Consider the following 24512-nt stretch of genomic DNA (forward strand, 5'->3'; position numbering starts at 1 on the left):
CCATGTGAGAACCGGTAAAGATGATTGTGCTCGCTGACTGTGCCCAGTGGGCGCCGCGCCAGTCTTCTCGATCATCGTCCTCAGGCTATAAAGTGTCAGGGGCACAATTATTAATGGACGTCTATGTGCTGAGCGTTGGGTAAGCTGCTGCCATGTTCTAAGGCCCAGGCTGGCCATACTGCCACTATAGTGGCCACTGCTGCTTACTCACTGAACAACATGATGGCGGAGACAGTGGTGGCAGCCCGGAGGAGACGTGCAGCAGTCTGATGTTACCCTGAGTATTACAGCACCCTCTGGGGGCCATGTCACACGGGGCTCCACACTCCGCGCTCTTATCGGTCCCAACTTTTGTCACCGCTATTTTTTCCGAATTTCTCTTTTCAGCTGATGGAAAAGATGCGCAAGATGGCAGCAGAATGCAGCACAAGCAGGTTGTACTTCTCTTACTGCTCATCTCTCTGCATCTCTACTTTTGCCTTTTTCCCTATCTGTTATCTCTTCTTCCTTTTCTTTTTCTCATCTTTTTTTCCTCTTTCCCCTTCCTTTCTTTTTATTATTTCTTCTCTCCATTCCCTTTGCTTTCCCCGTCTCTTCTCCTCTTTCCCCGTCTCTTCTCCTCTTTCCCCGTCTCTTCTCCCCTTTCCCCGTCTTTTCTCCCCTTTCCCCGTCTCTTCTCTCCTTTCCTTTTGCTTTCCCGTCTCTTCTCTCCTTTCCCTTTGCTTTCCCCATCTCTTCTCCCCTTTCCCTTTGCTTTCCCCATCTCTTCTCCCCTTTCCCTTTGCTTTCCCCATCTCTTCTCCCCTTTCCCTTTTCTTTCCCCGTCTCTTCTCCCCTTTCCCTTTTGCTTTCCCCATCTCTTCTCCCCTTTCCCTTTTCTTTCCCAGTCTCTTCTCCCCTTTCCCTTTGCTTTCCCCATCTCTTCTCCCCTTTCCCTTTGCTTTCCCCATCTCTTCTCCCTTTTCTTTTTGCTTTCCCCGTCTCTTCTCACCTTTCCCTTTGCTTTCCCCGTCTCTTCTCCCCTTTCCCCGTCTCTTCTCCCCTTTCCCAATCTCTTCTCCCCTTTCCCAATCTCTTCTCCCCTTTCCCCGTCTCTTCTCCCCTTTCCCTTTGCTTTCCATCTTCTCTGTGTCTCACCCTGACAGCCAGAACCACATGTACGCTATGGTAGCAGTAGGTTTGGGGTATATGAGTTGCCTGTGGACTCAGGTGGAGCAGCCGGTTTTATCTACATTGGGGAATTGCTGCTCATGTCATTTCCTATGAACTGGTTAGAGATGTCATCCTCCTCTGCGTGCATTACACAGTGGGGGTCTGGTATCATGTGACGTGAATCGTCACGTCCATTGTGACTGGGCTCCTCCCATCAGTGACCCATCACCCCCCCACAATCACCCTGAGGATTTGTATAAAATGGTGTCAGGCCATAGAGACGTGTTATAAATTAGAAATGTTTTTGGTGAGAATCAAAGAGGTCTGACAAATATTTGTAACTTGTAACCCCGAGTATAAAGCGAGGCTCCGCTACCAGCCGGGGACAGATTTAGCCCCGCAAAGCTGCACTACCAGCCGGGAACAGATCTAGCTCAGCGAAGCTCCACTACCAGCCGGGGACAGAAACAGCGAGGCTGCACTACCAGCTGGGGACAGATCTAGCCCGGCGAGGCTGCACTACCAGCCGGGAACAGATCCAGCGAGGCTCCACTACCAGTCAAGGACAGATCTAGCCCGGCGAAGCTGCACTACCAGCCAAGGACAAATCTAGCCCGGCGAGGCTGCACTACCAGCTGGGGACAGATCTAGCCCAGCGAGGCTGCACTACCAGCCGGGGACAGATCTAGCCCAGGGAAGCTGCACTACCAGCCGGGGACAGATCTAGCCCAGCGAGGCTGCACTTCCAGCCGGGGACAGATCTAGCCCGGAGAGGCTGCACTACCAGCCGGGGACAGATCTAGCCTGGCGAAGCTGCACTACCAGCCGGGGACAGATCCAGGGAGGCTCCACTACCAGCTGGGGACAGATCTAGCTCGTCGAGGCTGCACTACCAGCCGGGGACAGATCTAGCCCAGCGAGCTGCACTACCAGCCGGGGACAGATTTAGCCCAGCGAGGCTGCACTACCAGCCGGGGACAGATCTAGCCTGGCGAAGCTGCACTACCAGCCGGGGACAGATCTAGCCCGGCGAGGCTGCACTACCAGCCGGGGACAGATCTAGCCCGGCGAGGCTGCACTACCAGCCGGGGACAGATCTAGCCCAGTGAAGCTGCACTACCAGCCGGGCACAGATCTAGCTCGGCGAAGCTGCACTACCAGCCGGGGACAGATCTAGCCCAGCGAAGCTGCACTACCAGCCAGGGACAGATCTAGCCCTGCGAAGCTGCATTACCAGCCGGGGACAGATCTAGCCCGGCGAGGCTGCACTACCAGCCAGGGACAGATCTAGCCCGGCGAGGCTGCACTACCAGCCGGGGACAGATCTAGCCCGGAGAGGCTGCACTACCAGCCGGGGACAGATCTAGCCTGGCGAAGCTGCACTACCAGCGGGGACAGATCCAGGGAGGCTCCACTACCAGCTGGGGACAGATCTAGCCCGTCGAGGCTGCACTACCAGCCGGGGACACATCTAGCCCAGCGAGCTGCACTACCAGCCGGGAACAGATTTAGCCCAGCGAGGCTGCTCTACCAGCCGGGAACAGATTTAGCCCAGCGAGGCTGCACTACCAGCTGGGGACAGATCTAGCCTGGCGAAGCTGCACTACCAGCCGGGGACAGATCTAGCCCAGCGAGGCTGCACTACCAGCCGGGGACAGATCTAGCCCGGCGAGGCTGCACTACCAGCTGGGAACAGATCTAGCGAGGTTCCACTACCAGTGAAGGACAGAAGCTGCACTACCAGCCGGGGACAGATCTAGCCCGGCGAAGCTGCACTACCAGTCGGGAACAGATCCAGCGAGGTTCCACTACCAGCCAGGGACAGATCTAGCCCAGCGAAGCTGCACTACCAGCCAGGGACAGATCTAGCCCGTCGAGGCTGCACTACCAGCTGGGGACAGATCTAGCCCAGCGAGGCTGCACTACCAGCCGGGGACAGATCTAGCCCAGTGAAGCTGCACTACCAGCCGGGGACAGATCTAGCTCGGCGAAGCTGCACTACCAGCCAGGGACAGATCTAGCCCAGCGAAGCTGCACTACCAGCCAGGGACAGATCTAGCCCGGCGAGGCTGCATTACCAGCCGGGGACAAATCTAGCCCGGCGAGGCTGCACTACCAGCCGGGGACAGATCTAGCCCGGAGAGGCTGCACTACCAGCCGGGGACAGATCTAGCCCGGCCAGGCTGCACTAACAGCCGGGAACAGATCCAGCTAGGTTCCACTACCAGCCGGGGACAGATCTAGCCCAGCGAAGCTGCACTACCAGCCGGGGACAGATCTAGCCCAGCGAAGCTGCACTACCAGCCAGGGACAGATCTAGCCCGGCGAGGCTGCACTACCAGCCGGGGACAAATCTAGCCCGGCGAGGCTGCACTACCAGCCGGGGACAGATCTAGCCCGGAGAGGCTGCACTACCAGCCGGGGACAGATCTAGCCTGGCGAAGCTGCACTACCAGCCGGGGACAGATCCAGGGAGGCTCCACTACCAGCTGGGGACAGATCTAGCGAGGTTCCACTACCAGTGAAGGACAGAAGCTGCACTACCAGCCCGGGACAGATCTAGCCCGGCGAAGCTGCACTACCAGCCGGGAACAGATCCAGCGAGGTTCCACTACCAGCCGGGGACAGATCTAGCCCAGCGAAGCTGCACTACCAGCCAGGGACAGATCTAGCCCGGCGAAGCTGCACTACCAGCCAGGGACAGATCTAGCCCAGCGAAGCTGCACTACCAGCCAGGGATAGATCTAGTCTGGCAAAGCTGCACTACCAGCCAGGGACAGATCTAGCCCGGCAAAGCTGCACTACCAGCCGGGGACAGATCTAGCCCGGCGAAGCTGCACTACCAGTCGGGAACAGATCCAGCGAGGTTCCACTACCAGCCAGGGACAGATCTAGCCCAGCGAAGCTGCACTACCAGCCAGGGACAGATCTAGCCCGTCGAGGCTGCACTACCAGCTGGGGACAGATCTAGCCCAGCGAGGCTGCACTACCAGCCGGGGACAGATCTAGCCCAGTGAAGCTGCACTACCAGCCGGGGACAGATCTAGCTCGGCGAAGCTGCACTACCAGCCAGGGACAGATCTAGCCCAGCGAAGCTGCACTACCAGCCAGGGACAGATCTAGCCCGGCGAGGCTGCATTACCAGCCGGGGACAAATCTAGCCCGGCGAGGCTGCACTACCAGCCGGGGACAGATCTAGCCCGGAGAGGCTGCACTACCAGCCGGGGACAGATCTAGCCTGGCGAAGCTGCACTACCAGCCGGGGACAGATCCAGGGAGGCTCCACTACCAGCTAGGGACAGATCTAGCGAGGTTCCACTACCAGTGAAGGACAGAAGCTGCACTACCAGCCGGGGACAGATCTAGCCCGGCCAGGCTGCACTAACAGCCGGGAACAGATCCAGCGAGGTTCCACTACCAGCCGGGGACAGATCTAGCCCAGCGAAGCTGCACTACCAGCCAGGGACAGATCTAGCCCGGCGAGGCTGCACTACCAGCCGGGGACAAATCTAGCCCGGCGAGGCTGCACTACCAGCCGGGGACAGATCTAGCCTGGAGAGGCTGCACTACCAGCCGGGGACAGATCTAGCCTGGCGAAGCTGCACTACCAGCCGGGGACAGATCTAGCCCGGCGAGGCTGCACTACCAGCTGGGGACAGATCTAGCGAGGTACCACTACCAGTGAAGGACAGAAGCTGCACTACCAGCCCGGGACAGATCTAGCCCGGGGAAGCTGCACTACCAGCCGGGAACAGATCCAGCGAGGTTCCACTACCAGCCGGGGACAAATCTAGCCCAGCGAATCTGCACTACCAGCCAGGGACAGATCTAGCCCGGCGAAGCTGCACTACCAGCCAGGGACAGATCTAGCCCAGCGAAGCTGCACTACCAGCCAGGGATAGATCTAGTCTGGCAAAGCTGCACTACCAGCCAGGGACAGATCTAGCCCGGCAAAGCTGCACTACCAGCCGGGGACAGATCTAGCCCGGCGAAGCTGCACTACCAGCCGGGGACAGATCTAGCCAGGCGAAGCTGCACTACCAGCCGGGGACAGATCTAGCCCGGCGAAGCTGCACTACCAGCTGGGGACAGATCTAGCCCGGCGAAGCTGCACTACCAGCCGGGGACAGATCTAGCCCGGCGAAGCTGCACTACCAGCCGGGGACAGATCTAGCCCGGCGAAGCTGCACTACCAGCCAGGGACAGATCTAGCCCGGCGAAGCTGCACTACCAGCCGGGGACAGATCTAGCCCGGCGAAGCTGCACTACCAGCCGGGGACAGATCTAGCCCGGCGAGGCTCCTCTATTATGTATCTAGCTGTGTGTGTTGTCTATCTTCTCATTTCCTGTACCTATCCCTAATCTCAGGCGACGTCGAGCAGAACCAACCTCAGCTGATGAGTAGAGGTCACATGATATTAGGGTGATTTACTACTCCAGCAATATCGATTTCCCCAATTGGTTACATTGAATGGATCTGATACCGCCCTCGCCCGTCTTTCTGTTACGTTGATATTGATCTAATACCGCCCTCGCCCGTCCCGTCCTTCTCTTACATTGATATTGATCTAATACCGCCCTCGCCCGTCCCGTCCTTCTCTTACATTGATATTGATCTAATACCGCCCTCGCCCGTCCTTCTGTTACATTGATATTGATCTAATACCGCCCTCGCCCGTCCTTCTGTTACATTGATATTGATCTAATACCGCCCTCGCCCGTCCTTCTGTTACGTTGATATTGATCTAATACCGCCCTCGCCCGTCCTGTCCTTCTGTTACGTTGATATTGATCTAATACCGCCCTCGCTCGTCCCGTCCTTCTCTTACATTGATATTGATCTAATACCGCCCTCGCCCGTCCTTCTGTTACGTTGATATTGATCTAATACTGCCCTCGCCCGTCCTTGTGTTACATTGATATTGATCTAATACCGCCCTCGCCCGTCCTTCTGTTACATTGATATTGATCTAATACCGCCCTCGCCCGTCCTGTCCTTCTCCTACAGTGATATTGATGTAATACCGCCCTCGCCCGTCCCGTCCTTCTCTTACATTGATATTGATCTAATACAGCCCTCGCTCGTCCCGTCCTTCTCTTACATTGATATTGATCTAATATCGCCCTCGCCCGTCCCGTCCTTCTCTTGCTTTGATATTGATCTAATACCGCCCTCGCCCGTCCTGTCCTTCTCTTACATTGATATTGATCTAATACCACCCTCGCCCGTCCCGTCCTTCTCTTGCTTTGATATTGATCTAATACCGCCCTCGCCCGTCCTGTCCTTCTCTTACATTGATATTGATCTAATACCGCCCTCGCTCGTCCCGTCCTTCTCTTACATTGATATTGATCTAATACCGCCCTCGCCCGTCCTTCTCTTACATTGATATTGATCTAATACCGCCCTCGCCCGTCCCGTCCTTCTCTTACATTGATATTGATGTAATACAGCCCTCGCCCGTCCCGTCCTTCTCTTACATTGATATTGATCTAATATCGCCCTCGCCCGTCCCGTCCTTCTCTTACATTGATATTGATCTAATACAGCCCTCGCTCGTCCCGTCCTTCTCTTACATTGATATTGATCTAATACAGCCCTCGCCTGTCCCGTCCTTCTCTTACATTGATATTGATGTAATACCGCCCTCGCTCGTCCCGTCCTTCTCTTACATTGATATTGATCTAATACCGCCCTCTCCCGTCCCGTCCTTCTCTTACATTGATATTGATGTAATACCGCCCTCGCCCGTCCCGTCCTTCTCTTACATTGATATTGATCTAATACCGCCCTCTCCCGTCCCGTCCTTCTCTTACATTGATATTGATCTAATATCGCCCTCGCCCGTCCCGTCCTTCTCTTACATTGATATTGATGTAATACCGCCCTCGCCCGTCCCGTCCTTCTCTTACATTGATATTGATGTAATATCGCCCTCGCCCGTCCCGTCCTTCTCTTACATTGATATTGATCTAATACCGCCCTCTCCCGTCCCGTCCTTCTCTTACATTGATATTGATCTAATACCGCCCTCTCCCGTCCCGTCCTTCTCTTACATTGATATTGATCTAATATCGCCCTCGCCCGTCCCGTCCTTCTCTTACAGTGATATTGATGTAATACCGCCCTCGCCCGTCCCGTCCTTCTCTTACATTGATATTGATCTAATACCGCCCTCTCCCGTCCCGTCCTTCTCTTACATTGATATTGATGTAATACAGCCCTCGCCCGTCCCGTCCTTCTCTTACATTGATATTGATCTAATATCGCCCTCGCCCGTCCCGTCCTTCTCTTACATTGATATTGATCTAATACCGCCCTCTCCCGTCCCGTCCTTCTCTTACATTGATATTGATCTAATATCGCCCTCGCCCGTCCCGTCCTTCTCTTACATTGATATTGATCTAATACAGCCCTCGCCCGTCCCGTCCTTCTCTTACATTGATATTGATGTAATACCGCCCTCGCCCGTCCCGTCCTTCTCTTACATTGATATTGATGTAATATCGCCCTCGCCCGTCCCGTCCTTCTCTTACATTGATATTGATCTAATACCGCCCTCTCCCGTCCCGTCCTTCTCTTACATTGATATTGATCTAATACCGCCCTCTCCCGTCCCGTCCTTCTCTTACATTGATATTGATCTAATATCGCCCTCGCCCGTCCCGTCCTTCTCTTACAGTGATATTGATGTAATACCGCCCTCGCCCGTCCCGTCCTTCTCTTACATTGATATTGATCTAATACCGCCCTCGCCCGTCCCGTCCTTCTCTTACATTGATATTGATGTAATACAGCCCTCGCCCGTCCCGTCCTTCTCTTACATTGATATTGATCTAATACCGCCCTCGCCCGTCCCGTCCTTCTCTTACATTGATATTGATCTAATACCGCCCTCGCCCGTCCCGTCCTTCTCTTACATTGATATTGATCTAATACCGCCCTCGCCCGTCCCGTCCTTCTCTTACATTGATATTGATCTAATACCGCCCTCGCTCGTCCCGTCCTTCTCTTACATTGATATTGATCTAATACAGCCCTCGCCTGTCCCGTCCTTCTCTTACATTGATATTGATCTAATATCGCCCTCGCTCGTCCCGTCCTTCTCTTACATTGATATTGATCTAATACCGCCCTCTCCCGTCCCGTCCTTCTCTTACATTGATATTGATCTAATACCGCCCTCTCCCGTCCCGTCCTTCTCTTACATTGATATTGATCTAATATCGCCCTCGCTCGTCCCGTCCTTCTCTTACATTGATATTGATCTAATACCGCCCTCGCCCGTCCCGTCCTTCTCTTACATTGATATTGATGTAATACCGCCCTCTCCCGTCCCGTCCTTCTCTTACATTGATATTGATCTAATACCGCCCTCTCCCGTCCCGTCCTTCTCTTACATTGATATTGATCTAATATCGCCCTCGCTCGTCCCGTCCTTCTCTTACATTGATATTGATCTAATACCGCCCTCACCCGTCCCGTCCTTCTCTTACATTGATATTGATCTAATACCGCCCTCGCCCGTCCCGTCCTTCTCTTACATTGATATTGATCTAATACAGCCCTCGCTCGTCCCGTCCTTCTCTTACATTGATATTGATCTAATACCGCCCTCGCCCGTCCCGTCCTTCTGTTACATTGATATTGATCTAATACCTCCCTCGCCCGTCCCGTCCTTCTCTTACATTGATATTGATCTAATACCGCCCTCGCCCGTCCCGTCCTTCTCTTACATTGATATTGATGTAATACCGCCCTCGCCTGTCCCGTCCTTCTCTTACATTGATATTGATCTAATACCGCCCTCGCCCGTCCCGTCCTTCTCTTATGTTGATATTGATCTAATACAGCCCTCGCCCGTCCCGTCCTTCTCCTACATTGCTATTGATCTAATACCTCCCTCGCCCGTCCCGTCCTTCTCTTACATTGATATTGATCTAATACCGCCCTCGCCCGTCCCGTCCTTCTCTTACATTGATATTGATCTAATACCGCCCTCGCCCGTCCCGTCCTTCTCTTATGTTGATATTGATCTAATACAGCCCTCGCCCGTCCCGTCCTTCTCCTACATTGCTATTGATCTAATACCGCCCTCGCCCGTCCTTCTCTTACATTGATATTGATCTAATACCGCCCTCGCCCGTCCTGTCCTTCTCTTATGTTGATATTGATCTAATACCTCCCTCGCCCGTCCCGTCCTTCTCTTACATTGATATTGATCTAATATCGCCCTTGCCCGTCCTGTCCTTCTCTTATGTTGATATTGATCTAATACCGCCCTCTCCCGTCCCGTCCTTCTGTTACATTGATATTGATGTAATACCGCCCTCGCCCGTCCCGTCCTTCTCTTACATTGATATTGATCTAATATCGCCCTCGCCCGTCCCGTCCTTCTGTTACATTGATATTGATGTAATACCGCCCTCGCCCGTCCCATCCTTCTCTTACATTGATATTGATCTAATACCGCCCTTGCCCGTCCCGTCCTTCTCTTATGTTGATATTGATCTAATACCGCCCTCGCCCGTCCCGTCCTTCTGTTACATTGATATTGATCTAATACCGCCCTCGCCCGTCCTGTCCTTCTCTTATATTGATATTGATCTAATACCGCCCTCGCCCGTCCCGTCCTTCTGTTACATTGATATTGATCTAATACCTCCCTCGCCCGTCCCGTCCTTCTCCTACATTGATATTGATCTAATACCTCCCTCGCCCGTCCCGTCCTTCTCTTACATTGATATTGATCTAATACCGCCCTCGCCCGTCCTGTCCTTCTCTTATGTTGATATTGATCTAATACCTCCCTCGCCCGTCCTGTCCTTCTCTTTTATGTTGATATTGATGTAATACCGCCCTCGCCCGTCCCGTCCTTCTGTTACATTGATATTGATCTAATACCGCCCTCGCCCGTCCCGTCCTTCTGTTACATTGATATTGATCTAATACCGCCCTCGCCCGTCCCGTCCTTCTCTTACATTGATATTGATGTAATACCACCCTCGCTCGTCCCGTCCTTCTCTTACATTGATATTGATGTAATACCGCCCTCGCCCGTCTTTCTGTTACATTGATATTGATCTAATACCGCCCTCGCCCGTCCCGTCCTTCTCTTACATTGATATTGATCTAATACCGCCCTCGCCCGTCCCGTCCTTCTCCTACATTGATATTGATGTAATACCGCCCTCGCTCGTCCCGTCCTTCTCTTACATTGATATTGATGTAATACCGCCCTCGCCCGTCTTTCTGTTACATTGATATTGATCTAATACCGCCCTCGCCCGTCCCGTCCTTCTCTTACGTTGATATTGATCTAATACCGCCCTCGCCCGTCCCATCCTTCTCCTACATTGATATTGATCTAATACCGCCCTCGCCCGTCCCGTCCTTCTCCTACATTGATATTGATCTAATACCTCCCTCGCCCGTCCCGTCCTTCTCTTACATTGATATTGATCTAATACCGCCCTCGCCCGTCCTGTCCTTCTCTTATGTTGATATTGATCTAATACCGCCCTCGCCCGTCCCGTCCTTCTCTTACATTGATATTGATCTAATACCGCCCTCGCCCGTCCTTCTGTTACATTGATATTGATCTAATACCGCCCTCGCCCGTCCCGTCCTTCTCTTATATTGATATTGATCTAATACCGCCCTCGCCCGTCCCGTCCTTCTGTTACATTGATATTGATCTAATACCTCCCTCGCCCGTCCCATCCTTCTCTTATGTTGATATTGATCTAATACCGCCCTCGCCCGTCCCGTCCTTCTCTTTTATGTTGATATTGATCTAATACCGCCCTCGCCCGTCCTGTCCTTCTCTTTTATGTTTATATTGATGTAATACCGCCCTCGCCCGTCCCGTCCTTCTGTTACATTGATATTGATCTAATACCGCCCTCGCCCTTCCCGTCCTTCTGTTACATTGATATTGATGTAATACCGCCCTCGCCCGTCCCGTCCTTCTCTTATATTGATATTGATCTAATACCGCCCTCGCCCGTCCCGTCCTTCTCTTACATTGATATTGATCTAATACCGCCCTCGCCCGTCCCGTCCTTCTCTTACATTGATATTGATCTAATACCGCCCTCGCCCGTCCCGTCCTTCTCTTACATTGATATTGATCTAATACCGCCCTCGCCCGTCCCGTCCTTCTGTTACATTGATATTGATCTAATACCGCCCTCGCCCGTCCCGTCCTTCTCTTGCGTTGATATTGATCTAATACCGCCCTCGCCCGTCCTGTCCTTCTCTTGCGTTGATATTGATCTAATACCGCCCTCGCCCGTCCCGTCCTTCTCTTGCGTTGATATTGATCTAATACCGCCCTCGCCCGTCCTTCTGTTACATTGATATTGATCTAATACCGCCCTCGCCCGTCCCGTCCTTCTGTTACGTTGATATTGATATAATACCGCCCTTGCCCGTCCCGTCCTTCTCTTACATTGATATTGATATAATACCGCCCTCGCCCGTCCCGTCCTTCTCTTATGTTGATATTGATCTAATACAGCCCTCGCCCGTCCCGTCCTTCTCCTACATTGCTATTGATCTAATACCGCCCTCGCCCGTCCTTCTCTTACATTGATATTGATCTAATACCGCCCTCGCCCGTCCTGTCCTTCTCTTATGTTGATATTGATCTAATACCTCCCTCGCCCGTCCCGTCCTTCTCTTACATTGATATTGATCTAATATCGCCCTTGCCCGTCCTGTCCTTCTCTTATGTTGATATTGATCTAATACCGCCCTCTCCCGTCCCGTCCTTCTGTTACATTGATATTGATGTAATACCGCCCTCGCCCGTCCCGTCCTTCTCTTACATTGATATTGATCTAATATCGCCCTCGCCCGTCCCGTCCTTCTGTTACATTGATATTGATGTAATACCGCCCTCGCCCGTCCCATCCTTCTCTTACATTGATATTGATCTAATACCGCCCTTGCCCGTCCCGTCCTTCTCTTATGTTGATATTGATCTAATACCGCCCTCGCCCGTCCCGTCCTTCTGTTACATTGATATTGATCTAATACCGCCCTCGCCCGTCCTGTCCTTCTCTTATATTGATATTGATCTAATACCGCCCTCGCCCGTCCCGTCCTTCTGTTACATTGATATTGATCTAATACCTCCCTCGCCCGTCCCGTCCTTCTCCTACATTGATATTGATCTAATACCTCCCTCGCCCGTCCCGTCCTTCTCTTACATTGATATTGATCTAATACCGCCCTCGCCCGTCCTGTCCTTCTCTTATGTTGATATTGATCTAATACCTCCCTCGCCCGTCCTGTCCTTCTCTTTTATGTTGATATTGATGTAATACCGCCCTCGCCCGTCCCGTCCTTCTGTTACATTGATATTGATCTAATACCGCCCTCGCCCGTCCCGTCCTTCTGTTACATTGATATTGATCTAATACCGCCCTCGCCCGTCCCGTCCTTCTCTTACATTGATATTGATGTAATACCACCCTCGCTCGTCCCGTCCTTCTCTTACATTGATATTGATGTAATACCGCCCTCGCCCGTCTTTCTGTTACATTGATATTGATCTAATACCGCCCTCGCCCGTCCCGTCCTTCTCTTACATTGATATTGATCTAATACCGCCCTCGCCCGTCCCGTCCTTCTCCTACATTGATATTGATGTAATACCGCCCTCGCTCGTCCCGTCCTTCTCTTACATTGATATTGATGTAATACCGCCCTCGCCCGTCTTTCTGTTACATTGATATTGATCTAATACTGCCCTCGCCCGTCCCGTCCTTCTCTTACGTTGATATTGATCTAATACCGCCCTCGCCCGTCCCATCCTTCTCCTACATTGATATTGATCTAATACCGCCCTCGCCCGTCCCGTCCTTCTCCTACATTGATATTGATCTAATACCTCCCTCGCCCGTCCCGTCCTTCTCTTACATTGATATTGATCTAATACCGCCCTCGCCCGTCCTGTCCTTCTCTTATGTTGATATTGATCTAATACCGCCCTCGCCCGTCCCGTCCTTCTCTTACATTGATATTGATCTAATACCGCCCTCGCCCGTCCTTCTGTTACATTGATATTGATCTAATACCGCCCTCGCCCGTCCCGTCCTTCTCTTATATTGATATTGATCTAATACCGCCCTCGCCCGTCCCGTCCTTCTGTTACATTGATATTGATCTAATACCTCCCTCGCCCGTCCCATCCTTCTCTTATGTTGATATTGATCTAATACCGCCCTCGCCCGTCCCGTCCTTCTCTTTTATGTTGATATTGATCTAATACCGCCCTCGCCCGTCCTGTCCTTCTCTTTTATGTTTATATTGATGTAATACCGCCCTCGCCCGTCCCGTCCTTCTGTTACATTGATATTGATCTAATACCGCCCTCGCCCTTCCCGTCCTTCTGTTACATTGATATTGATGTAATACCGCCCTCGCCCGTCCCGTCCTTCTCTTATATTGATATTGATCTAATACCGCCCTCGCCCGTCCCGTCCTTCTCTTACATTGATATTGATCTAATACCGCCCTCGCCCGTCCCGTCCTTCTCTTACATTGATATTGATCTAATACCGCCCTCGCCCGTCCCGTCCTTCTCTTACATTGATATTGATCTAATACCGCCCTCGCCCGTCCCGTCCTTCTGTTACATTGATATTGATCTAATACCGCCCTCGCCCGTCCCGTCCTTCTCTTGCGTTGATATTGATCTAATACCGCCCTCGCCCGTCCTGTCCTTCTCTTGCGTTGATATTGATCTAATACCGCCCTCGCCCGTCCCGTCCTTCTCTTGCGTTGATATTGATCTAATACCGCCCTCGCCCGTCCTTCTGTTACATTGATATTGATCTAATACCGCCCTCGCCCGTCCCGTCCTTCTGTTACGTTGATATTGATATAATACCGCCCTTGCCCGTCCCGTCCTTCTCTTACATTGATATTGATATAATACCGCCCTCGCCCGTCCCGTCCTTCTGTTACATTGATATTGATCTAATACCACCCTCGCCCGTCCCGTCCTTCTCTTGCGTTGATATTGATCTAATACCGCCCTCGCCCGTCCCGTCCTTCTCTTGCGTTGATATTGATCTAATACCGCCCTCGCCCGTCCGTCCTTCTCTTACATTGATATTGATATAATACCGCCCTCGCCCGTCCCGTCCTTCTGTTACATTGATATTGATATAATACCGCCCTCGCCTGTCCCGTCCTTCTGTTACATTGATATTGATCGAATACCTCCCTCGCCTGTCCCGTCCTTCTCTTACATTGATATTGATCTAATACCGCCCTCGCCTGTCCCGTCCTTCTCTTACATTGATATTGATCTAATACCGCCCTCGCCCGTCCCGTCCTTCTCTTGCTTTGATATTGATCTAATACCGCCCTCGCCCGTCCTGTCCTTCTCTTACATTGATATTGATCTAATACCGCCCTCGCCCGTCCCGTCCTTCTCTTACATTGATATTGATCTAATACCGCCCTCGCCCGTCCCGTCCTTCTGTTACATTGATATTGATGTAATACCGCCCTCGCCCGTCCCGTCCTTCTGTTACATTGATATTGATCTAATACCGCCCTCGCCCGTCCTTCTGTTGCGTTGACATTGTGTCGTTGATTCTCTTGGCTCGGTCGGTCCCATCACACAATAGATTTTATCTGTATTATCGTGTATATTTTGGCATATTAGTGCTCACCAGGGATTCCAGGGACAGCCACCGATGAGTGGGGGCGCCATTGTACTAGGGGTCATCCTCTGCTGGTAACATAGTAACATAGTTTTTAAGGTTGAAGGAAGACTAAGTCCTCTAATAACCTGTCTTGGTATTGCAGACCCCCCAGTCCTCTAATAACCTGTCTTGGTATTGCAGACCCCCCAGTCCTCTAATAACCTGTCTTGGTATTGCAGACCCCCCAGTCCTCTAATAACCTGTCTTGGTATTGCAGACCCCCCAGTCCTCTAATAACCCGTCTTGGTATTGCAGACCCCCCAGTCCTCTAATAACCTGTCTTGGTATTGCAGACCCCCCAGTCCTCTAATAACCTGTCTTGGTATTGCAGACCCCCCAGTCCTCTAATAACCTGTCTTGGTACTGCAGACCCCCCAGTCCTCTAATAACCTGTCTTGGTATTGCAGACCCCCCAGTCCTCTAATAACCTGTCTTGGTATTGCAGACCCCCAGTCCTCTAATAACCTGTCTTGGTACTGCAGACCCCCTAGTCCTCTAATAACCTGTCTTGGTATTGCAGACCCCCCAGTCCTCTAATAACCTGTCTTGGTATTGCAGACCCCCCAGTCCTCTAATAACCTGTCTTGGTATTGCAGACCCCCCAGTCCTCTAATAACCTGTCTTGGTATTGCAGACCCCCCAGTCCTCTAATAACCTGTCTTGGTATTGCAGACCCACCAGTCCTCTAATAACCTGTCTTGGTATTGCAGACCCCCCCCGTCCTCTAATAACCTGTCTTGGTATTGCAGACCCCCCCCCCGTCCTCTAATAACCTGTCTTGGTATTGCAGACCCCCCCAGTCCTCTAATAACCTGTCTTGGTATTGCAGACCCCCCAGTCCTCTAATAACCTGTCTTGGTATTGCAGACCCCCCAGTCGTCTAATAACCTGTCTTGGTATTGCAGACCCCCCAGTCGTCTAATAACCTGTCTTGGTATTGCAGACCCCCCAGTCGTCTAATAACCTGTCTTGGTACTGCAGACCCCCCAGTCGTCTAATAACCTGTCTTGGTATTGCAGACCCCCCAGTCCTCTAATAACCTGTCTTGGTATTGCAGACCCCCCAGTCCTCTAATAACCTGTCTTGGTATTGCAGACCCCCCAGTCCTCTAATAACCTGTCTTGGTATTGCAGACCCCCCAGTCCTCTAATAACCTGTCTTGGTATTGCAGACCCCCCAGTCCTCTAATAACCTGTCTTGGTATTGCAGACCCCCCCCGTCCTCTAATAACCTGTCTTGGTATTGCAGACCCCCCCAGTCCTCTAATAACCTGTCTTGGTATTGCAGACCCCCCCAGTCCTCTAATAACCTGTCTTGGTATTGCAGACCCCCCAGTCGTCTAATAACCTGTCTTGGTATTGCAGACCCCCCAGTCGTCTAATAACCTGTCTTGGTACTGCAGACCCCCCAGTCCTCTAATAACCTGTCTTGGTATTGCAGACCCCCCAGTCCTCTAATAACCTGTCTTGGTATTGCAGACCCCCCAGTCCTCTAATAACCTGTCTTGGTATTGCAGACCCCCCAGTCCTCTAATAACCTGTCTTGGTATTGCAGACCCCCAGTCCTCTAATAACCTGTCTTGGTATTGCAGACCCCCCAGTCCTCTAATAACCTGTCTTGGTACTGCAGACCCCCAGTCCTCTAATAACCTGTCTTGGTATTGCAGACCCCCCAGTCCTCTAATAACCTGTCTTGGTATTGCAGACCCCCCAGTCCTCTAATAACCTGTCTTGGTATTGCAGACCCCCCAGTCCTCTAATAACCTGTCTTGGTATTGCAGACCCCCCAGTCCTCTAATAACCTGTCTTGGTATTGCAGACCCCCCAGTCCTCTAATAACCTTGGTCGCTCTTCTCTGCACCCGCTCTAGTTCAGCTATATCTTTCTTATACACCGGAGACCAGAACTGTACACAGTATTCTAAGTGTGGTCGCACTAGTGACTTGTATAGAGGTAAAATTATCTTCTCCTCATGAGCATCTACAGTGCTGGCCAAAAGTATTGGCACCCCTGCAATTCTGTCAGATAATACTCAGTTTCTTCCTGAAAATGATTGCAATCACAAATTCTTTGGTCTTATCTTCATTTAATTTGCTTGCAAGGAAAAAACACAAAAGAGAATGAAGCAAAAATCAAATCATTGATCATTTCACACAAATCTCCAAAAAAGGACCGGACAAAAGTATTGGCACCCTCAGCCTAATACTTGGCTGCACAACCTTTAGCCAAAATATCTGCAAACAACCGCTTCCGGTAACCATCAATGAGTTTCTTACAATGCTCTGCTGGAATTGTAGACCATTCTTCTTTGGCAAACTGCTCCAGGTCCCTGATATTTGAAGGGTGCCTTCTCCAAACTGCCATCTTGAGATCTCTCCACAGGTGTTCTATGGGATTCAGGTCTGGACTCATTGCTGGCCACCTTAGAAGTCTCCAGTGCTTTCTCTCAAACCATTTTATAGTGCTTTTGGAAGTGTGTTTTGGGTCATTGTCCTGCTGGAAGACCCATGACCTCTGAGGGAGACCCAGCTTTCTCACACTGGGCCCTACATTATGCTGCAAAATTTGTTGGTAGTCTTCAGACTTCATAATGCCATGCACACGGTCAAGCAGTCCAGTGCCAGAGGCAGCAAAGCAACCCCAAAACATCAGGGAACCTCCGCCATGTTTGACTGTAGGGACCGTGTTCTTCTCTTTGAATGCCTCTTTTTTTTCCTGTACACTCTATGTTGATGCTTTTTCCCAAAAAGCTCTACTTTTGTCTCATCTGACCAGAGAACATTCTTCCAAAACGTTTTAGGCTTTCTCAGGTAAACTTCAGCCTGGCTTTTTTATGTCTCGGGGTAAGAAGTGGGGTCTTCCTGGGTATCCTACCATACAGTCCCTTTTCATTCAGACGTCGACGGATAGTACGGGTTGACACTGTTGTACCCTCGGACTGCAGGGCAGCTTGAACTTGTTTGGATGTTAGTCGAGGTTCTTTATCCACCATCCGCACAATCTTGTGTTGAAATCTCTCGTCAATTTTTCTTTTCCGTCCACATCTAGGGAGGTTAGCCACAGTGCCATGGGCTTTACACTTCTTGATGGCACTGCGCACGGAAGACACAGGAACATTCAGGTCTTTGGAGATGGACTTGTAGCCTTGAGATTGCTCATGCTTCCTCACAATTTGGTTTCTCAAGTCCTCAGACAGTTCTTTGGTCTTCTTTCTTTTCTCCATGCTCAATGTGGTCACACAAGGACGCAGGACAGAGGTTGAGTCAACTTTAATCCATGTTAACTGGCTGCAAGTGTGATTTAGTTATTGCCAACACCTGTTAGGTGCCACAGGTAAGTTACAGGTGCTGTTAATTACACCAATTAGAGAAGCATCACATGATTTTTGAAAGGGTGCCAATACTTTTGTCCACCCCCTTTTTTAGGTTTGGTGTGGAATTATATCCAATTTGGCTTTAGGACAATTCTTTTTGTGTTTTTTTCATTGAAGACAAATTAAATGAAGAGAATAATACCAAAGAATTTGTGATTGCAATCATTTTCAGGAAGAAACGGAGTATTATCTGACAGAATTGCAGGGGTGCCAATACTTTTGGCCAGCACTGTATGCCTCTTTTAATGCATCCCATTATTTTATTTGCCTTTGCAGCAGCTGCCTGACACTGGCCACTAAACGTGAGCTTGTCGTCCACCAATACACCCAGGTCTTTTTCAGTGACAGTTTTGCCCAGTGTTTTACATTTAAGCATATAATTATACATTTTATTTCCTCTGCCCAAGTGCATTACCTTACATTTATCCCCATTAAAGCTCATTTGCCATTTATCAGCCCAAGCTTCTAGTTTACATAGATCCTCCTGTAATATAAAATTGTCCTCCTCTGTATTGATTACCCTGCAGAGTTTAGTGTCATCTGCAAATATTGAAATATTACTCTGTATGCCCCCTACAAGGTCATTAATAAATATGTTAAAAAGAAGGGGGCCCAATACTGACCCCTGTGGTACCCCAATACTGACCCCTGTGGTACCCCACTGTTAACTATGACCCAGTCTGAGTGTTTTCCATTAATAACCACCCTTTGTTTCCTATCACTGAGCCAGTTCTTAACCCACATACATATATTTTCCCCTATCCCCATTGTTCTCATTTTATGTATCAGCCTTTTGTGTGGAACCGTATCAAAAGCTTTTGAAAAGTCCATATACACAACATTCACTGCATTTCCTTGGTCCAGTCCTGAACTTGCCTCCTCATAAAAACTGATCAGATTAGTCTGACAGGAACGGTCCCTCGTAAACCCATGTTGATATTGGGTCAGGAGGTTATTCTTCTTCAGATACTCTAGTATAGCATCTCTTAGGAAACCCTCCAGGATTTTACCCACAGTAGAGGTTAAGCTTACCGGCCTAGAATTTCCAAGTTCGGCTTTTGTCCCCTTTTTGAATATTGGCAGCACATTTGCTAAATGCCAGTCCTGGGGTACAGACCCTGGGTAGAGGCTGAGAATCCGGTGTGTTGGGGTGAGGGACAATACTCGTGGGCCATCACCAGTGCAGCTTTCTAGTGACCATTTATGGGCCGGTAGTCCGGATTTGTATTAATAAAGTAATGATTTTCTAATGGGGTTCACACATGTTACCATAGAGACCGTGTTATCCCACAAAGTATTCAGGCGCAGTCACGTGAGGTGGGGGCACTCACTTACCGGTGGCCCCCCGCCCTTCCTGCGATTATCTACCCAACTCCACTCTGGGGTATGGAGGGTTAATTAGAATAACTTTGGCGCAGTGGTGACTGGATGTGGCGGCCGGCGCTCACCGTCTTCTTGTGTCGCCACATTTAGCGTTCGGATGGTTCTACCGGTACGAAGGGAAGTTCCCGACTCTGAGGAAGGTAAGACGTGATGCCCGCGTGTGCCGTGTGATGCCCGCGTGTGCCGTGTGATGCCCGCGTGTGCCGTGTGGTGCTTGCTGCCCCATACTGCATACAAGGGTACACCACACAGAGAGGCGGTGCTACCAAGCCAGCGTTCCTGCAACCTTAAAGGGGTTGTCCACTAATTGATACCCCCTCCCCCCATGTATCCACCCAGGGCCTCTGTGTGATCTGCTCCGCTGGTCTCCTCCGTGTGATCTGCTCCACGTGATCTGCTCTGTGTGCCGTGTGATCTGCTCCGCGGTCCTGCTCCGTGTGATCTGCTCCGCGGGCCTCCTCTGTGTGATCTGTTCCTTGTGATCTGCTCTGTGTGATCTGCTCCGCCGTCCTCCGTGTGATCTGCTCCACGTGATCTGCTCTGTGTGCCGTGTGATCTGCTCCGCGGGCCTCCTCTGTGTGATCTGTTCCGTGTGATCTGCTCCACGTGATCTGCTCCGCCGTCCTCCGTGTGATCTGCTCCACGTGATCTGCTCTGTGTGCCGTGTGATCTGCTCCGCAGTCCTGCTCCGTGTGATCTGCTCCGCGGGCCTCCTCTGTGTGATCTGTTCCGTGTGATCTGTTCCGTGTGATCTGTTCCGTGTGATCTGTTCCGTGTGATCTGTTCCGTGTGATCTGTTCCGTGTGATCTGCTCTGTGTGATCTGCTCCGCCGTCCTCCGTGTGATCTGCTCCGATGGTCTCCTCTGTGTGATCTGCTCCACGTGATCTGCTCTGTGTGCCATGTGATCTGCTCCGCGGTCCTCCTCAGTGTGATCTGGTCCGCGATTTTCCTCCGCGTGATCTGCCCTGTGTGATCTGCCCCGCGGTCCTCTTCCGTGTGATCTGCTCCGCGGGCCTCCTCCATATGATTTGCCCCGCGGTCCTCCTCCGTGTGATCTGGTCCGCGATCCTCCTCCGTGTGATCTGCTCCGCGGTCTTCCTCCGTGTGATCTGCTCCACGGGCCTCCTCCGTGTGATCTGCTCCGCGGTCCTCCTCCGTGTGATCTGCCCCGCGGTCCTCCTCCGTGTGATCTGCCCCGCGGTCCTCCTCCGTGTGATCTGCCCCGCGGTCCTCCTCCGTGTGATCTGCCCCGCGGTCCTCCTCCGTGTGATCTGCCCCGCGGTCCTCCTCCGTGTGATCTGCCCCGCGGTCCTCCTCCGTGTGATCTGCCCCGCGGTCCTCCTCCGTGTGATCTGCCCCGCGGTCCTCCTCCGTGTGATCTGCCGTGATCTGCCCCGTGTCTCCTTTGTGATCTTTGCCCCTGTTTGTCCTGATCCACTGACCATCAGAAAGGAAAAGAGCGGCAGAAGGTGAAGGCGGAGAGTCTGAGCGAGCAGAAGAAGAGTAAGAAGGAGGTGGAGTTCCAGCAGAAATTGGCCAAAGAGAAGGAGGAGATGCTGGAGAAGGAGAAGCAGCTGAAGATCAGCCGGCTGGTGCAGGAGGTAATGGCCGTGGGGTCGCTCTGCCCTTGTGGTCTCCTCTAGTGCTATACATCCATAGAGCTTGGGCAGGAGCGCAGGTGGACATCGGGCTTAGGAGTCCAGTGGGCGGGGACACCGGGCTTAAGAGTCCAGTGGGCGGGCCCACACTATGATTAACAGCTGCCTTTACATGCGTACAGGACATTTATGGCATCATTGATCCACAGCAGCGGTGATCTATATTGTGTTCCACAGCTGGGGCCCCTCCTGCTTGTAGAATGGTGGTCTCCAGCCCCCATTCCTGCTCACTGCACTAAGTGAGTAGAGTTTTGAGGTCACACGGGTGACTCCTGACTTCTTTGGGCAGTGAGGAATAGTGGGGATCTCATGAACCCCATTTTATTTATTGGCAGGGGTCTATATTCTTCTTGGGATAATGTCGTTAAGTGTCTCCGCCCACTGGACTCATGAAGGCCGCAGAAGTTGGCCACTTTCTTTCCAGGAGTGCAGCTTGTACAGCGGGGGAGGGGGGCGTCATGTTGCCCTCAGTTTATGGCCTGAAGCGTTGGTAGTATTGGGGGCCACTTTTTAGGTGCACAACTTTATCCTTGGATGGGGGGAATCCACAGACCTGATATTTGTAATATGAACTTGCTGAATCGGGGTCCACACTTCCCCATTCACCCTTCGTCCCCCAATCACCAGGGTTATCTAGGTGCTGTGATGCAGCTTGGTTTGGGTCTGGGGTGTCATTATGCTGATAGATACCCCATTTTTCTGTTATGTGAGTGGGGGGACACGTGGGCCGTGTGCTGCAGAATGTGTACAATGGGTGGGCGTCACCTGTCACTCATCTCTATTTATTTCTATGCCGAAGGTCTCGGAGACAGAGCGAGAAGATCTAGAAGAGTCGGAGAAGGTCCAGCATTGGGTGGAGAGGCTCTGCCAGACCCGCCTGGAGCAAATCTCCTCCGCTGAGGGCGAGGCCCATGAGGTACGGACACGACACACGCAGATCACAAATAGTTTGGGATATTTGGGTTTCGGGTGACATTTCCGGACGACCCTATAATGCCCTCTGACCTTCTCAGGAGAACTTAATGTGATGTTTCTAGACTTCTGGATGCACATGTCCATCTGTTCAATGTCTCAGGACTTTTTGCCCCACTTGCTGTTCTCTAAGAAGGAGCTTAATGACATAATCATCAAGTGTTTGATCCATGAATCGCCCTGTAAATATTGGCGGTCAATTAGAGTTGGTATTAGACAGTCGTCCACAGCACGCTGTTCACATTGTGACATGGTAAGACCCTCGACACCTGACAATTGATCACCAGTATCGGCCATTGTGAGGCTTCAAGCAGGAGGTTCTCAGACGGAAGAGGCCACTGAGCTGAGAGAGTCTCAGAGTCATCAGCAGGTGCAACAGAGATAGAGACTGGAAGAGTCACAGAGAGGCCGAGAAGTGGACGTCCTCTGCCCCATCCCACACTGATGACCGCTTCATTGTGAACAACGTCCCTCAGGACCGGATGATGAATGTCCTACAACTCCAGGCACATTTCAGGGAGGTGAGAAGGACCAAGTGTCACGTCAGACCATTTACATTAGTGAGGTCTGCGTGACGGACGACCTGCAAGGTCCCTGACCACACCACCAGGCACAGGCATCATCTGCAAGGTACCTGACCACACCACCAGGCACAGGCATCACCTGCAAGGTCCCTGACCACACCACCAGACACAGGCATCATCTGCAAGGTACCTGACCACACCACCAGGCACAGGCATCACCTGCAAGGTCCCTGACCACACCACCAGGCACAGGCATCATCTGCAAGGTACTTGACCACACCACCAGGCACAGGCATCATCTGCAAGGTCCCTGACCCCACCACCAGGCACAGCCGTCATATGCAAGGTCCCTGACCACACCACCAGGCACAGGCATCATCTGCAAGGTCCCTGACCACACCACCAGGCACAGGCATCATCTGCAAGGTCCCTGACCACACCACCAGACACAGGCATCATCTTCCAAGTACCTGACCACACCACCAGGCACAGGCATCATCTGCAAGGTCCCTGACCACACCACCAGGCACAGGCATCATCTGCAAGGTCCCTGACCACACCACCAGGCACAGGCATCATCTGCAAGGTCCCTGACCACACCACCAGGCACAGGCATCATCTGCAAGGTCCCTGACCACACCACCAGGCACAGGCATCATCTGCAAGGTCCCTGACCACACCACCAGACACAGGCATCATCTGCAAGGTACCTGACCACACCACCAGGCACAGCCGTCATCTGCAAGGTCCCTGACCCCACCACCAGGCACAGCCGTCATCTGCAAGGTCCCTGACCACACCACCAGGCACAACCGTCATCTGCAAGGTCCCTGACCACACCACCAGGCACAACCGTCATCTGCAAGGTCCCTGACCGCACCACCAGGCACAGCCGTCATCTGCAAGGTCCCTGACCGCACCACCCGGCACAGGCATCACCTGCAAGGTCCCTGACCACACCACCAGGCACCGGCATCATCTACAAGGTACCTGACCACACCACCAGGCACAGGCATCATCTGCAAGGTACCTGACCCCACCACCAGGCACAGGCATCATCTGCAAGGTACCTGACCACACCACCAGGCACAGGCATCATCTGCAAGGTACCTGACCACACCACAAGACACAGGCATCATCTGCAAGGTACCCGACCACACCACCAGGCACAGGCGTCATCTGCAAGGTACCTGACCACACCACCAGACACAGGCGTCATCTGCAAGGTACCTGACCACACCACCAGGCACAGGCATCATCTGCAAGGTACCTGACCACACCACCAGGCACAGGCGTCATCTGCAAGGTCCCTGACCACACCACCAGACACAGGCATCACCTGCAAGGTCCCTGACCACACCACCAGGCACAGGCATCATCTGCAAGGTACCTGACCACACCACCAGGCACAGGCATCATCTGCAAGGTACCTGACCACACCACCAGACACAGGCGTCATCTGCAAGGTACCTGACCACACCACCAGGCACAGGCATCATCTGCAAGGTACCTGACCACACCACCAGGCACAGGCGTCATCTGCAAGGTCCCTGACCACACCACCAGACACAGGCATCACCTGCAAGGTCCCTGACCACACCACCAGGCACAGGCATCATCTGCAAGGTACCTGACCACACCACCAGGCACAGGCGTCATCTGCAAGGTACCTGACCACACCACCAGGCACAGGCATCATCTGCAAGGTACCTGACCACACC

General features: G+C 52.1%; 1 protein-coding gene across 1 annotated transcript in view; it reads left to right on the top strand.

Moving 5' to 3' along the window:
* The first annotated feature begins 392 nt into the window (after window positions 1–392).
* The window catches only part of LOC141174218 (harmonin-like), a 140401-nt gene continuing 116281 nt past the window's right edge, over window positions 393–24512 (top strand). Inside the window, exons 1-4 of the mRNA XM_073659034.1 lie at window positions 393–434; window positions 19726–19775; window positions 21086–21238; window positions 22095–22211. Of these exons, the coding sequence (XP_073515135.1) occupies window positions 21191–21238; window positions 22095–22211 (165 nt within the window). The 5' untranslated portion in view covers window positions 393–434; window positions 19726–19775; window positions 21086–21190. The remainder of the gene's footprint in view (window positions 435–19725; window positions 19776–21085; window positions 21239–22094; window positions 22212–24512) is intronic.

This window comes from Phyllobates terribilis, unplaced genomic scaffold (assembly GCF_046119375.1).
Source record: "Phyllobates terribilis strain yellow unplaced genomic scaffold, ASM4611937v1 Scaffold_13__5_contigs__length_258822181, whole genome shotgun sequence".
Lineage (NCBI taxonomy): Eukaryota > Metazoa > Chordata > Amphibia > Anura > Dendrobatidae > Phyllobates > Phyllobates terribilis.